This window comes from Lepidochelys olivacea (genome assembly GCF_965140295.1).
Source record: "Lepidochelys olivacea isolate rLepOli2 genome assembly, chromosome: 2".
NCBI lineage: Eukaryota > Metazoa > Chordata > Testudines > Cheloniidae > Lepidochelys > Lepidochelys olivacea.
Window position 1 is genome coordinate 256850130 of NC_140412.1, and position 16549 is coordinate 256866678.

General features: G+C 43.0%; 1 protein-coding gene across 3 annotated transcripts in view; it reads left to right on the forward strand.

Moving 5' to 3' along the window:
• The window catches only part of ACVR2B (activin A receptor type 2B), a 175734-nt gene that overhangs the window by 114025 nt on the left and 45160 nt on the right, over window positions 1-16549 (forward strand). For all 3 annotated transcript variants that reach the window (XR_014710443.1, XM_084620735.1, XM_084620736.1), the window contains exon 2: window positions 14101-14308. Coding sequence is in view for 2 of the 3 variants with exons in the window: in XM_084620735.1 (XP_084476861.1) it covers window positions 14101-14308 (208 nt within the window). In the remaining variant the exon portion in view is untranslated. The remainder of the gene's footprint in view (window positions 1-14100; window positions 14309-16549) is intronic.

A 16549-nucleotide genomic window follows, 5' to 3' on the forward strand; every position in this document is an offset into this window, starting at 1 on the left:
CTGAGTCATGGTGTGAATATAGAAGCCCCTGGTTATTGTCATCCCTGGTGAGTAGAGAGGATGCATTTCTTAATATGAAGTTCCTTTTTTAATTTTAAAGGAAAATGACTTAAAGCCTCCTGTCCCTTTGAGACTGGCTGGCTGTAATGACATCACCATGGGTTACCATGGTGATATTATATATGTTGAGAATAGTTTAATAGCCACTGATTGACAGAAAACTTCAGAGCTTTTGTCTTGGGAGCTACCTAGTTAGTCTATTGACAGAAAACAGAACTCAAGCTAATCTTCCTTCTACACATACTGTTGCTGGTGTTCTCGGTGTTATACTGAATTCTGGTTTTAGGGAGTTATAAACCTTATATGGCTTTAAAAACAAAAATGCTTTCAGCTGGTCTTGGTTGTACCAGCTATTTTTAACTTAAAGTGGAACTAGTCAAGACCCTGTCCTCTCCTCCATTTGAAGACATATGTCACTTCGAAGTGGTGTGAAGCCTTGCAATCCGGTTTGATTCATTTCTGGACTTGGATGATCAAGCAGAGGTTGCTGTGCCAGCCTATTAACCTGGAAGAAGCTTGGGCACTGGTGACGGATGCTAATACCAGTAAACTGGATTTTTGTTTGGTAAATTCATGTTGTATAGATCTTGACTTATTTTTGGAGCACCTATAATGTAAAGGCTTTATAAATAGGGTGGAAAAATAAGCAAGGGACTCCTTATATCCACAGGGATGCAGCAAATTGTTCAGCTCAAAATGTTATCATGCTGATGGTCTGCCTCACTACGTATTTATACACATTTGAGTAAAACTAGAATTAAACCACTATGCTACATAAGGATGGTCATACTGGGTTAGGCAAATGGCCTTTCTAGCCCAGTATCCTGTCTTCTGACAGGATTGTGCTTCAGAGGGAATGTACAAAACAGGACAATTTATCAAGTGATCCATCCCCTGTTGTCCAGGCCTAGCTTCTAATAGTCAGAGGTTTGGAGATACCCAGAGTGTGGGGTTGCATCCCTGACCATCTTGGCAAATAGCCATTGATGGACCTATCCTGCGTGAACTTACCCAGGTTTTTTTTTGTTATTTTTGAAGCCAGTTTATAGTTTTGGCCTTCACAACATCCCCTGGCAATGATCCAAAGGTTGATTGTGCATTGTGTGAAGATGTACTTCTTTACGTTTGTTTTAAATCTGCTGCTGTCACGGTTCCTCCCCCACTCTGAACTCTAGGGTACAGATGTGGGGACCTGCATGAAAAACCTCCTAAGCTTATCTTTACCAGCTTAGGTCAAAACTTCTCCAAGGTACAAAATATTACATCCGTTATCCTTGGACTGGCCGCTACCACCACCAAACTAATACTGGTTACTGGGGAAGAGCTGTTTGGACGCGTCCTTCCCCCCAAAATACTTCCCAAAACCTTGCACCCCACTTCCTGGACAAGGTTTGGTAAAAAGCCTCACCAATTTGCCTAGGTGACTACAGACTCAGACCCTTGGATCTTAAGAACAATGAACAATCCTCCCAACACTTGCACCCCCCCTTTCCTGGGAAATGTTGGATAAAAAGCCTCACCAATTTGCATAGGTGACCACAGACCCAAACCCTTGGATCTGAGAACAATGAAAAAGCATTCAGTGTTTTACAAGAAGACTTTTAATAAAAAATAGAAGTAAACAGAAACAAAGAAATCCCCCCTGTAAAATCAGGATGGTAGATATCTTACAGGGTAATTAGATTCAAAAACATAGAGAACCCCTCTAGGCAAAACCTTAAGTTACAAAAAAGGTACACAGACAGAAATAGTTATTCTATTCAGCACAATTCTTTTCTCAGCCATTTAAAGAAATCATAATCTAACACATACCTAGCTAGATTACTTACTAAAAGTTCTAAGACTCCATTCCTGTTCTGTCCCCGGCCAAGACGACTACCGACAGACACAGACCCTTTGTTTCTCTCCCTCCTCCCAGCTTTTGAAAGTATCTTGTCTCCTCATTGGTCATTTTGGTCAGGTGCCAGCGAGGTTACCCTTAGCTTCTTAACCCTTTACAGGTGAGAGGAGCTTTCCCCTGGCCAGGAGGGATTTCAAAGGGGTTTACCCTTCCCTTTATTTATGACACGCCCCCCAAATCTCAGCTAGGGTGAAACACTGGCTGGGATTTCTTCCTGGAGCTCTAGGAAAACAGAGTTAATAAGACACATGCATCTCTAAATATACTACCAAGTACATAAAGACTAACAATATTTTCCACATCTCAAGGACGATTTTAACCAGTTGATTCTGGGAAACTTTCACGGGAGAGTGCATCAGCCACTTTGTTAGAAGCTCCTGAGATGTGTTGGATGTCGAAATCAAAATCTTGGAGAGCTAAACTCCACCGAAGAAGTTTTTTGTTAGTTTCTTTGACGGTGTGAAGCCACTTTAGTGCAGCATGGTCGGTTTGCAGGTGGAAACGCCGTCCCCAAACATATGGGCGTAGCTTTTCCAGAGCGTAGACAATGGCATAACATTCTTTTTCAGTGACTGACCAGTTGCTTTCCCTCTCAGACAGTTTTTTGCTGAGAAACACTACAGGGTGGAATTCTTGATCAGGTCCTTTCTGCATTAAAACTGCTCCCACACCACGCTCGGATGCATCTGTGGTTACTAGGAACGGTTTGTCAAAGTCTGGGGCCCTTAGTACAGGGTCAGACATGAGTGTCGCTTTAAGCTTGTTAAAGGCCTTCTGACACTTTCCGGTCCACTGAACAGCATTTGGCTGTTTCTTTTTGGTTAGGTCTGTCAGTGGGGCAGCGATTTGGCTGTAGTGCGGTACAAATCGTCTGTAATAACCGGCCAAGCCTAAGAAGGATTGAACCTGTTTCTTTGACTTTGGGACAGGCCACTTTTGGATAGCATCCACTTTGGCCTGTAGGGGGCTGATAGTTCCTTGACCCACCTGGTGTCCAAGGTAAGTCACTCTGTTTAGGCCTATTTGACACTTCTTAGCCTTAACAGTTAGTCCTGCCTCCCTTATGCGCTCAAGGACTTTTTGTAGATGTTCCAGGTGGTCTGCCCAGGAATCCGAAAATATGGCCACATCGTCAAGGTAGGCGACTGCATATTCTCCTAATCCCGCTAGGAGACCATCTACAAGTCTTTGGAAAGTGGCGGGTGCATTTCGCAGCCCGAAAGGGAGTACATTAAATTCATACAGCCCGAGATGTGTGATGAAGGCTGACCTTTCCTTGGCAGATTCATCTAGCGGTACCTGCCAGTACCCCTTGGTTAAGTCCAAGGTAGAGATGAACTGGGCCCGTCCCAGTTTCTCTAATAGTTCATCAGTGTGTGGCATTGGATAGTTGTCTGGGCGAGTTACAGCATTTAGTTTACGGTAGTCCACGCAAAAACGTATTTCCCCATCTGGTTTGGGAACTAGAACCACTGGAGATGCCCATGCACTTTCAGAGGGGCGGATTACACCCATCTGTAACATATCCTGGATCTCCCGTTCTATAGCAGTTTTAGCTTGAGGAGACACCCGGTAAGGGTGGACCCTAATTGGGTGAGCATTACCTGTGTCAATGGAGTGGTATGCCCGTTCAGTCAGTCCTGGGGTGGCTGAGAACGTTGGCGCGTAGCTAGTGCACAGCTCCTGGATCTGCTGTCGCTGCATACGCCCAAGGGTCATGGAGAGGTTCACCTCTTCCACACCACCAGCACATTTCCCTTCGTAATAGACACCTTCAGGCCACTCAGCGTCGTCTCCTCCCTGGGCTGTAAACTGACAAACCTTTAATTCTCTGGATCGATTAGAAGAGCTGAGAGGCGGTGGGTTGCTCCGTGCCGCCGTCCACGCTCTCTGGAGGCTTTCATCTGCTTCCTGTTTGGTCTGGAACTGTTCCCTTGATGCGGGAGACATCAGTTCCTCATTGGATTGGGGATATAGGCTTGGTCCCTCTGGAAGCGATATAGGGGATGGAGCTGTTTCTGTTGACTGTGAACCGCTCTCCGCTGGTGCACTGTGTTGGGATTCAGGCTCCGGCTGAGCCTCTTGTGTAGGGTTATCGGCTGCTGCCAGTTCAGGTTCGGTGGGGCCCTCTGGTGTTGAGGTTGCAAGTACTGGATTCAGTGCTGGCACGGGGTCTGGTGTTGGTTGTTTGGCTGGTTCCGGTTCTGGGACTGGTTCCGTCTGGGTCTCTGGGACTGGATCCACTACTGCTGTTGCAGACATTGGCCTGGGGTCCGGGTCCATCACCTCTGACCGGGCCCTGATAGAAGTTTCCGGAACAGAGCTAGGCCCCACGGCTTGTTTAGCCTGGCTGCGGGTGACCGTTCCCACCCTCTTGGCCTGCTTCACATGATTGGCCAAGTCTTTCCCCAACAGCATGGGGATGGGATAATCATCATAGACTGCAAAAGTCCACATTCCTAACCAGCCCTTGTACTGGACAGGCAACTTGGCTGTAGGCAAATTGAAAGAGTTGGACTTGAAGGGTTGAATCGTCACTTGGATCTCTGGGTTGATTAAATTGGGGTCCACTAAGGAAGCATGGATAGCTGACACTTGTGCTCCGGTGTCCCTCCACGCGGTGACCTTCTTCCCGCCCACACTCACAGTTTCCCTCCGCTCCAAGGGTATCTGGGAGGTATCTGGGCCTGTGGACCTCTGGTGTGATTCCGGTGCAATGAACTGTAATCTGTTGGGGTTCTTGGGGCAGTTGGCCTTTACATGCCCCAGCTCGTTACATTTAAAACATCGTCCAGCTGACGGGTCACCGGGGCGAGGTGGGTTGCTGGAGAACGGGGTGGTGGGACGATAAGGGGTCTGGAGGGTTCTTTGGGAGGTAGGTGGGGCTTTGGGCGGCCCCCGGTAATAGGGTGTGGTCTGGGGTGGTCCCTTCTGGTCTCCGCTCCAACTGCGACCAGTTTTCTTCTTCTCTGCCACCTCCACCCATCTGGCTCCAATCTCTCCTGCCTCGATTACAGTTTTGGGTTTCCCATCTAGGATGTATCTTTCTATTTCCTCAGGAACACCCTCTAAGAATTGTTCCATTTGCATTAGGAAGGGCAAATTTACTGGAGATTCAACACTTGCTCCTGATATCCAGGCATCCCAATGTTTCACAATGTGGTAGGCATGTCGGGTAAATGACATGTCTGGTTTCCACCTTAGGGCTCGGAACCTCCGACGAGACTGCTCGGGTGTTATCCCCATTCTGACTCTCGCCTTGGATTTAAACAGTTCATACTTGTTCATATGTTCTTTAGGCATTTCAGCTGCCACCTCAGCTAAGGGTCCACTGAGCTGTGGCCTCAGCTCTACCATGTATTGGTCAGTAGAGATGTTGTACCCAAGGCAGGCCCTTTCGAAGTTTTCTAAGAAGGCCTCAGTATCATCACCTGCCTTGTAGGTGGGGAACTTTCTGGGATGGGAAGTGGTACCTGGAGAAGGATTGCTAGGGTTTGTTGGTATATTCTGCTGGGCCTTTATCATCTCCATCTCCTCCACATGCTTCCTTGCCTCCATTTCCCTCTTGTGGGCAGCCTCCTGTACCTCCTTCTCCAGCCGCATGAGTTCTATCTGTCTTTCATGTTCCCTTTGTTTTTCCTCAGCCTGAAATTTGGCTAATTCCAGCTGTAGTCGAGCCGAGGATTTGGCCATTCTAACCTCTCTGTTTTTAACTAACTTTACACCCGAGGTTTAGAAATAAACAAACAAAACTTGGCTGTAAAATTTTGCTGTGCTGGAATAGAATACCTATTCTCTGATAGTGATTGTCAGCCTACAGAAAAAGACAATTCCCTTGTCTCTGCTCTGGGCCCAAATTAAAGCAAAAAACCTCCAACTACTTGGAAACCTGCTTACCCAGCCCAAAGAAAAAAAAAAATTTCTTTTCAAACCTGTGCTCCTTGTAAAACAAAAAAAAAAATCAAAATCCTAAAAAAAAACCCTGCCACTTTTGTCTCCAGGCAAATGGGTAGAGCACACACCCCCTATTTACTTTTAGGAAGAAAAGAAAAAAAAAACCTCTGGGTTGGAAGACTGTGAATTTCCCTGCAGGAGTTAAGTACCCTGCCTCCAGGCAAAGAAAACCTGCAGTTCACAAGATAATCCCCTTTTGTCTCTGCTTGGCCACAAAGCAGAGAGAAACCAAGCTGCTTTCAGTTTCAAAGCTACTTTCTGGACTTCCTAAAAATTCCTTTTTAAAATCTGTATTTCTAGTTCAAAAAATCTCAACTGGATCTCAAAATGATTTCAGGTTAATCCCACCACTGTGCCACCATGTCACGGTTCCTCCCCCACTCTGAACTCTAGGGTACAGATGTGGGGACCTGCATGAAAAACCTCCTAAGCTTATCTTTACCAGCTTAGGTCAAAACTTCCCCAAGGTACAAAATTTACATCCGTTATCCTTGGACTGGCCGCTACCACCACCAAACTAATACTGGTTACTGGGGAAGAGCTGTTTGGACGCGTCCTTCCCCCCAAAATACTTCCCAAAACCTTGCACCCCACTTCCTGGACAAGGTTTGGTAAAAAGCCTCACCAATTTGCCTAGGTGACTACAGACCCAGACCCTTGGATCTTAAGAACAATGAACAATCCTCCCAACACTTGCACCCCCCCTTTCCTGGGAAATGTTGGATAAAAAGCCTCACCAATTTGCATAGGTGACCACAGACCCAAACCCTTGGATCTGAGAACAATGAAAAAGCATTCAGTGTTTTACAAGAAGACTTTTAATAAAAAATAGAAGTAAACAGAAACAAAGAAATCCCCCCTGTAAAATCAGGATGGTAGATATCTTACAGGGTAATTAGATTCAAAAACATAGAGAACCCCTCTAGGCAAAACCTTAAGTTACAAAAAAGGTACACAGACAGAAATAGTTATTCTATTCAGCACAATTCTTTTCTCAGCCATTTAAAGAAATCATAATCTAACACATACCTAGCTAGATTACTTACTAAAAGTTCTAAGACTCCATTCCTGTTCTGTCCCCGGCCAAGACGACTACCGACAGACACAGACCCTTTGTTTCTCTCCCTCCTCCCAGCTTTTGAAAGTATCTTGTCTCCTCATTGGTCATTTTGGTCAGGTGCCAGCGAGGTTACCCTTAGCTTCTTAACCCTTTACAGGTGAGAGGAGCTTTCCCCTGGCCAGGAGGGATTTCAAAGGGGTTTACCCTTCCCTTTATTTATGACAGCTGCCTATTAATTTCATTGGGTGACCCCTGGTTCATGTGTTATGTGAAGGGGTAAATAATGTTCTTATTCATGTTTTCCACACCATTCATGATTTTATAAACTTCTGGCAAATCTCTTCCCCCGCCTCCCCGAGTCATCTCTTTTCTAAGATGAACAGTCCCAGTCTTTTTCATCTCTCCTCATATGGAAGCTGTTCCATTCCCATAATCATTTTTGTTTCCTTTCTCTGTACTCTTTCCAATTCTAATGTATAGTTTCTGAGATGGGGTGACCAGAACTGCTGTCAGTATTCAAGGTCTGGGCATACCATGGATTTATATAGTGGCATTATGATATTTTCTGTCTTATTATATATCCCTTTCCTAATGTTTTTCAGAGAACTATTCACAATGACTCCACTATCTTTCTTGAGTGGTAACAGCTAATTTAGACTCCATCATTTTGAATGTTTAGTTGGGATTATGATTTCCAGTGTGCATGACTTGCATTTATCAGCATTGAAATTAATCTGCCATTTTGTTGTCCAGTCACCTAGTTTTGTGATATCCCTTTGTAGTTATGTCCAAGGTTGACTGGGAAGAGCTATCTTGAGAAATTTTGTATCATCTACAGACATTGCCACCTCACTGTCTATCCCCCTTTCCAGGTTATTTATGAATATGTTGAACAGCACTGGTCCCAGTAGAGGTCCTTGGGGAACTCCATTATTTACCTCTTCCCCACTGTGAAAACCGGCCATTTATTTCTATTCTTTGTTTCCTCTGTTTTAACCAGTTGCTGATCCATGAGAGGACCTTCCCTCTGATCCCATGATTGCTTACTTTGCTTAAGCTTTTGGTAAGCCTTTTGTCCAAGGCTTTTTGAAAGTCCAAGTACACTATATCCACTGGATCACTTGTGTCCAGATGTTTAACCCCCCTCAGAGAATTCTAATTGATTGGTGAGGCATGATTTCCCTTTACAAAACCTGTGTTAATTCTTCCCCACCATATTATGTTCATCTGTGTCTGATAATTCTGTTCTTTACTACGTTTTCAACCCAGTTGCCTGGTACTGAAGTTAGGCTTACTGGCCTGTAATTGCCAGGATTGCCTCTGGAGCCTTATTTAAAAATAGGCATCCTATTAGTTATCTGCAGTCATCTGATGCAGAGACTGATTTTAAGCAATAGGTTACACACCACAGACAGCAGTTTTGCAATTTCATTTTTTTAGTTACTTCAGAACTCCTCAGTGACTACCATCTGGTCCTGATGATTTATTACTGTTAAATTTATCAATTTGTTCCAGAACCACCTCCTGCTGACACCTCAATCTGGGACAGTTCCTCTGATTTGTCACCTATAAAGAATGACTCAGGTGAGGGAATCTCCCTCATATCCTCTGCAGTGTAGACTGATGCAAAGAATTCATTTAGCTTCTTCGCAATGGCTTTATCTTCCTTGAGTATTCTTTTAGCACCGCACGGCCCCACTGTTTGGCGGCCTTCCTGCTTCTGATTTACTTACAATTTTTTTTGCCGTTAGTTTTTCTGTCTTTTGCTAGTTGCTTTTCAAATTCTTTTTTGGCCTACCTAAGTATACTTTTGCAGTTGACTTGCCAGAGTTTGTTCTTTCCTATTTTCCTCACTAGGATTTAACTTCCAATTTTTAAAGGATGCCTTTTTGCTTCTAAGCGCCTCTTTAGTCTGTTTAGCCTTGGTGGCATTTTTTGGTCTCTTTTTTTTGTTTGTTTTTTAATTGGGATTACACATATAGTTTGAACCTGTATTATGGTGTTTTTTTAAAGTTTCCATGCATCTTGCAGGCATTTCACTCTTGTGATGGTTCCTTTAATTTCCATTTATGGTGAGGGAATAAGCAGTTTTAGAAGCACTTTGTAAAGGTGGATCTGTTCAAGACCCTTTAGAGGTGAGGCTGGGTGCTCATTTAGTGTTTTTCCAGGCCTATTAGGTGTATAATGAAGTCCACCCCATTTAAGAGATTTTTGGTGGTGGTTGTGCTGCAGCTTTTATATGGGGAAAGAGGTGTGACTTCGAAAAACGTGGTGGTGGTTTTTTTTGTTTGTTTGTTTGTTTTAAGACCGATGTTGATTTTTATGGACAAATACAGAGTCTATTTTCACCACTATGCTGGCCTTTGGTATGATTTGAGGTATTATTCAAGCCAAACACTCTATGCATACATTTTTCTGGGTCCTCTTTGTTTCCTTGGTGGCTTATGTCTCTCCTTTAATAGCTCCCTGATCTGTTATAGGTAACCCAGTAAGACACACATGGCTTGGTTTTCATAATTATGTATGCAAATGTGTATGCATAGTTGCTTATTTGGTACATGCAACTGCAGCAATTCAGTGTGCAAGCGTGGTCATCCTATAATGTAAAATTACGTGGACAAATAGCCATATAGGCATGCAAATAAATAAGTTGTGCATGCATTTGTATTTACAAAGCTCTGTAGTTCTGCAAATCAGGTCCAAAATTTTGGTAAATTACCCACTATACTGTACTAATTTTTATGCACTCTATCTTGACTCAACATGTTTCTTGAATAGAGCTTTCATTTTAGTTATTAAAAGGGACTACACAAGCTATGAAGTGACACCTACATGGTGCTTTCTTCCTTCAAGGGATATTGCCAACCTGTTTAAGCCTCCCCACCTTCATTCAGTTTACCTTAATGTGGTTTAATACAGAGGCCGCAAAGAATGCGTTTTGCTACCAACTTCACATCACTTGTCACAGAGCTTGTCTACACTTACAGCACTGCTATGGTGCAGCTGTAGTGCTTAGAGAAGACGCTACCTAGGTTGGTGGGAGAGATTCTCCCATCAGTGTAGATACTCCACCTCTCTGAGAAGTGGTAGCTATGTTGATGGGAGAAGCCCTCCCATCGATATAGTAGGGCCTATGCTGGCAGCTAGGTCAGTATAACTGCATTGCTCAGGCGTGTGGGTTTTCCACGCCCCTGAGCAACATAATTATACTGTCCTAAGTTTGTGGTGTAGACCAGGGCTCAACGTGACCCATTACAGAAGGTTGAACTGCAGCTGCGGGTAATTTAACACTCATTCCTAAAGGTGTGCAACTGCCTGCTGAGACTGTCCTGGAGAGAAACAAAAGGGTCCCACCTTAGTCCTTGTCGCTGTAGAAACACAGCAGGATAAGACACTTGCCAAATGACTTTTTGGGACTAAGAGTATGTTGCAAACAGTGCAGTTTATAAAGAGGTGTCTCTTTAAGACAACTACCCTTAAGGGCTATTTTTAAAAAACAAAGAAAACCGTTTTTTTCTGTAACGCGGGTGGACGTGTGGTGCGGATAAGACACCAAAGGGGTTTTGGCATATTTGCTGGATGTAGATTTAGGTTTTTTGGAAACAAGTCTGATCGTTAGTTTGAAGCTTGCTGCAGAGAAGACCCATGTTCTGGGGGGGGCGCCCCAGGCTCATTACAGAATTTCTCATGCTCACGTGTCTGCTGCTTTCTGGTCCCAGAACTACAACTACAGCTTTTTACATTTCCTTTCCAAAGTACGGTGCAAACATTACTCATCACAACATCCTTGCGCATTATGTTCTCCCCACTTTCCAGAGGGGGTAGTGGAGGTTATGCATTTGTACCCGAGGTTATACAGAGAGTTGTCTGAGCTGGGGCTAGAATCGGGGGCTACCCAACCCTCTGTTCGGCTCGCTAGGTGAGGCTGCTGTCTAGGAGGTTTGGGCAGGGAAGAAAGAGAAAAAAATCTCACTCCAGTAAGCTTAGTGGAAAGTTGGGGAATATTCTCCCTCTTTTTGGTTCTGTGGAGAAGATTTTACTGAATTCTTGATCTTTATGCATTCTTTGTTTGAGCAATCATTTTCTAGAGAAGACCAGAAGATTATGTTGAATATTAGCTAGCAATCAGCAACTGTTTAAGATGGAAGCCATGTTACACATTACAATAAAGCATAGACATTCATTCATAGCTTTAAAAGAAAAAAAGGCATCCCTTACTTTCCTGCACACAAGACAATTCTCCGTTATTTGCTGCTGATTTCACTGGGTATTTAAGAGACCGGCTTAATTCTATAACAAATTGTCATGTAAATATCAACAGATCAAATGCAAAGGCTTTGTGGAGAAGAAACAATATTGACTCTTCTCTTTGTCTGGGGATATTTTTGGCTGGTTTTTACTATAGTAAGCAACTTGTCAGAGGAGGACTTGGATGGAGATTTGCAAATGCTGATTAAAAAATTCAGGTGCTGTTAAAATTGAACTCTCCTGTGTGCGTTTTGAATATAATTTTGTTTTGAAGCTCCACTTTATGGCTATTTCCCACCCTTTTAAATCTCTCCCATGATACAGATTAAACATCCTTCTTGGGGGGAAAAAAAGAGGTATTGGAGAATTAAACAGCTCTTAAAAATAGAAAGAGTTCTTCCAGTCTGTCTACCCCACACCAGAGTAATTACCCAGTGCTGAAGATAGGTCAAGTCATGTAACCAGGGCAGCTGACTTGGTGCACAGCAAGGTGTAACTGCAAGAATGGCTCAGGGCAAACCATGTTCCGCACCATTTCAGAAGCCATGGCTTGTCTTGGTCCATCCTTGTACTTAAACCTTGTTCAGCACCACTTGTCAGTAATAGGCTGATTTCCTGGTGTAGACAAGGCTAAATTTACACAAGGATAGCACCTTGAATGCAGACTGCTCTCCAAGCTCTCTACAGATGTACATCCACCAGTGAAATGGAGGCAAGTCTTCTCACCCTACAACAATTCAGAGAGGAAGTAAGGAAGATTTAATGCACATCAGGAGGTTACAGGCTGTAGAAAGGAAGGCTGATCCAGTGGTTAAGATGCTAGTCTGGGATTTGGAAGACCTGAGTTGAATTCCTTGCTCTGCCACAGGTTTCCTGTATGACTTTGGGCAAGTCACTTAATCTCTCTGTGCCTCAGTTCTTCATCTGTAAAGTGCGGATAATAGCCCTGCCCTACCTCATGGGGTGGTTTTTTGGATAAACGTTAGCGATTGTGCGGTGCTAAGATAACTGTAGTAATGGGGACTAAGTGCCTTCACCCCAAGATAAATTGTAAAGCGTGCAGAATTGAACCCTGAAAGTGCATTGAGATTTTCATTAGCCACAAGGAGTCAGGAGCTTGATTTTACATCTCAGCAAGATAATGACACTTCTAGCAGCACGATTGTTCCTTTATCACCATGCTGGAGGATTGATTCAATGTTGTTTACTGAATTGCCAATACCTAGATTTTTCCTTGGAAGCAACCTGTCAAAGTGTAATGACCAGGCCTGACCTTGTTTTAACTTGCGTGATCCCATGGCAGTATGGCTACAGCCTAAGAGGATAATACTAATTTGAAAACTTAACTATTCCTGGTTGTGTGTAATGTGTTTATAGTTCAGCATCTCAGCAGGCGTTTAAAAAGCAACCTGCTATTTGTGGCTCAGTGGTGATGTTTCTGGGGTTTCTATTTATACTCTGTTCTTGACGTGTCTTGTTGCATTTGATTTCTCCTCCTACTTTTAACGCTAGTCTATAAAATACCTCATACAGAATATGTCTGTAACAAAGCTAGGATTTTTGAGATATAACACTGTGCATGTCTGAGTGAGATCTGTTCATCTCATAGTTGATCCCTTTTTCAATTAAAAAAAATTCTTTTGGTACTTTGGATCAGTGTAACAGTTTCTGGCAGCATTTCATTTTGACTCCCATGAGGCCTTGTTACTGCTTGGCTTCTAGTTAGTATCAATAGGACGATGAGAGACTCCTTGCTTTCACCAGTTCATGGTGGCTTATTTAACTCAAACCAGTTACTGTGTATGCCTCAATCAACTTAATGGCGGAGGGGAGAGGGGAATCATGTCGGATGAAATTCACCCGTGTGCAGAGACCCAGCCTGAGGCTGATGCCCCACTTACACCTCCAGAAATGTATATTCATTTGCTATAATATTGTGTAAGTGGGACTAAGGTGAGGCACAAGGTGAATTTCACCCATCACGAATAATTCCTCAGACCCCAAAGGAACCTTATCCTTCAGATAGAATGTTTCTGTCTTGGTGAGGGAAGTGATTACGCTGTTTGACGGTTCAGCAAAACACTAGCTTCCTTTGATGGTTAGGGCATACAAAATTTCATTTACTCCACTTAGGCATGATGATGATTTTTGGAAGTGTCTTTTCTTTGTAAGCTGGCCTACTAATAGTACTGAAATGTTGGTTGCACTTATGTTAATTTTCCATTATTGTCACACCAGAGAAATGTCAAGCATACCTGTAACAGCTTTCCAGGGGCCCTGGGTTTCACTAGGTTCCCATGGTAAAAGAGAAGATTCCAGCATCCCCCTACTTAATGAGAAGGTATATCTCATAATGCTATGTTTTGAGTTAAGTGGAGCCCACTCAGTTTAAGGTGGCACAACACATTCCAGACCTAGGCCTTTGTGGACTGTAGTCCTGTACTGAAGGTGAGGCCACACAACTCTCTGCAGGACGTTGGTCGTCACTTGAACATTACACTTCCTTCTAGGATGATCTTGTGGTTAAGGCACTGGATTGACACTCAAGGAGATCGCTGTTCAATTCTTAGTTTTCCCATAGATTTCCTGTCTGACCTTGAGCAAATCTCATAACCACTCTGTGGGTTAATTCCCTGTCTACAGAATGAGAATAATACTTCTCTGCCTCACAGGGGTGGGGAAGATAAATGAGTTAATTAAATGTGATATGCTCAGCTGTTACAGTGCTGTGTTCCATATAAAGTATAGATAAAGATAAAACATGCACACTAAGTAGTTTATCCACCTCACTGACGCTCAGCAGTTAAGCACGTGGAAATGTCTTTTCATGTATTTAACTTTGGTTTCATGTAAGCATATTTTGGTTTTGGATACTCAGGGCCAGGTCATGGGGAGGCAGAGACGAGAGAATGCATCTACTACAATGCCAACTGGGAGCTGGAGAAGACCAATCAGAGTGGCGTGGAACGCTGTGAAGGAGAGAAGGACAAACGGCTCCATTGCTATGCTTCTTGGAGAAACAACTCTGGCTCCATTGAGTTGGTGAAGAAAGGCTGCTGGTTAGATGACTTCAACTGCTATGACAGGTAATAGCCATCCTGATCACTTGAGACACAAATTTAAATTGTATTTCAAGTGGGAAAGGCTTTCAAATGGTATTAATGATGTCCAGAAGTAGCCAAATTCAACTGGACCTTATTAACTTGCTTTAATTGCTTGTATATATCTCAAAATTCTCACTTAACTCTTTGCTTTCAATATGGAAGCCACAAAAGGCCCTTTTATGGGGCATTTTTTTTTTATAGGAAAGCTCAGCAATTCTGGCATGCTCTGAAAAATGTGTCCTGTACCATTGAGTGAAGAGCAATATGTTCTTCCAAGAGTACTTGGCTACATAAGGGAAAACATGGAGTCATTTGGAGCTGTCTAGAAAAACACAGATCTTGGGGAGTATTAGGGTTTGGGATGGTCTTGCTTTAATGATATTGTAAAGGGGTTCTTTACTCCCTGTCCATGCTAGCTGGGTTGAGGGTAGAATTGTAGTTTGGCAGGGACTGGGGGGGATGGACCATTGAAGTACAAGTGTGTTGGAGTATGGTGCTGTCTGTAACCAGCTGTAGGGGGAGATGGGCACAGCTGTGTGAAGGGTGTGGATGTATTAAAGAGCTTGGATTTTAGGAAAATATGGTCTTGCCTCATAAGTTTGGGTAACCCAATGCTATGTTATCTAAGGAGAACAATTGCAATTTTTAAAAAGTTTACCTTAGTTTCAAAGTTTGGAGGAACACTGTCCACTAGTTCTGAGCCTAAGATACTTTTTAGTTTAAAAAATTGTAGCTAGAAGGTAGTATAGTAGAATCTTAGCACTCAGAGGTATGGGCAAAAAGGTACTGGGTCATCAAGATGATGGTCTGGTTCTATTATTTAAATGCCAAAATAGAACTGATCCTGCTTTTGCAGGAAAATAGATTATTCCCAACTGTATATTTCCTAATTATTTTATCCTGTCTGATCTTAAATATTTTAAGACATGAGATTTCCACCACTACTTGGGAGAGACCATTCTGGAGTTTAGATCTCATATGAAATTCTACTTGAACTTATTTCCTGTGCAACCTTATTGAAATCCCTGGGATTAAGTCAGGGCCAAATTTGGCCCCAAGTCAAAAAGTTTGTCCTATTTATTGAAATTGTTCCTAGCTCTATCCCATTCCTCTGAGCAATTCTGCCTCTCCATATAGCTCATAAGTAATTCCTCTTATTCCTTCAAATATTTGTAGCTGGGTTATTTTTCCACTACACCCACCATCCTAGAAGTTGCAGAGTCAAGCTCCATATTCATTTAGATTACACACACACACACACACACACACACACCAGTCCTCCCAGACTCCTTAGTCATTGTAGTGCTGATCCTCATAGGAACATTTCACTACCATTTTCTGTTTTCAAACAGAAGTGTTTAGCATAACCAGATTTCCGCTTATAGCATATGCTCCCAAATACAGCAGCACTGTGACAGGTGCATGGTATAACACAATGCCCCCATGCTGTAATGCACTGGTTCTCAACCTCTTCCATACTATTATCCTGCATTACAACAGAAGAATGTTTCTGGGCCTTCCAACCCCTCCCATCTAGTTGTAAAGAAAGAAAGGATGGTTGGTTGCAATATGTTAAAACCTGTTCAGATGCCCAAAATTGAGAACACATGCTTATAACACACTAACCCTGTGGCACGAGAACCAGAAGGTACAAACTGACCAGTCTAGTTTCATGGTCCAAGCTGAGTGAGATACCAGGTGTTAACAAACAACATAAATAGTGAAAACTCCATTTTGAATTTTTAGAAAGATTTTAATTAACCAAGTCAGTTTTAATTATACACTTCTTGAGTGTTCAGTTTGTATCTTGATGGAGGCCTTTTAGTTGCCCCATGCTGTTATGCTTTGATCCCAGGAGAAATGATAAAATGTGACAAACAGGCCTTTAAAACAAATGCAACTGCATTAATGTCCTCATGGCCTTTACTGGCTTTTGTGTTCAGCACACACATACGCAAGCTGCTGGGCTCCCAAGGGCAATCTTGTTGGGATGCAGCTATGTTGCTACTTAATTACCTATGAGGTGTCTCCTGGAAAAAGGACAGTCTCCATGTTCTATCAAATTCTAGTGTCTTTTGCTTAGTAACATAGATAATGGTTAGCGTTATATGCCAAACGGTACCTTGCTGCAACACTAAGGTTGAGATATTAATGATATGAAGGTCAGGACATTTAGGGTTATGGTTCCTAGAGCAATCTTAACTCTGTCCTTTAATCTCATCT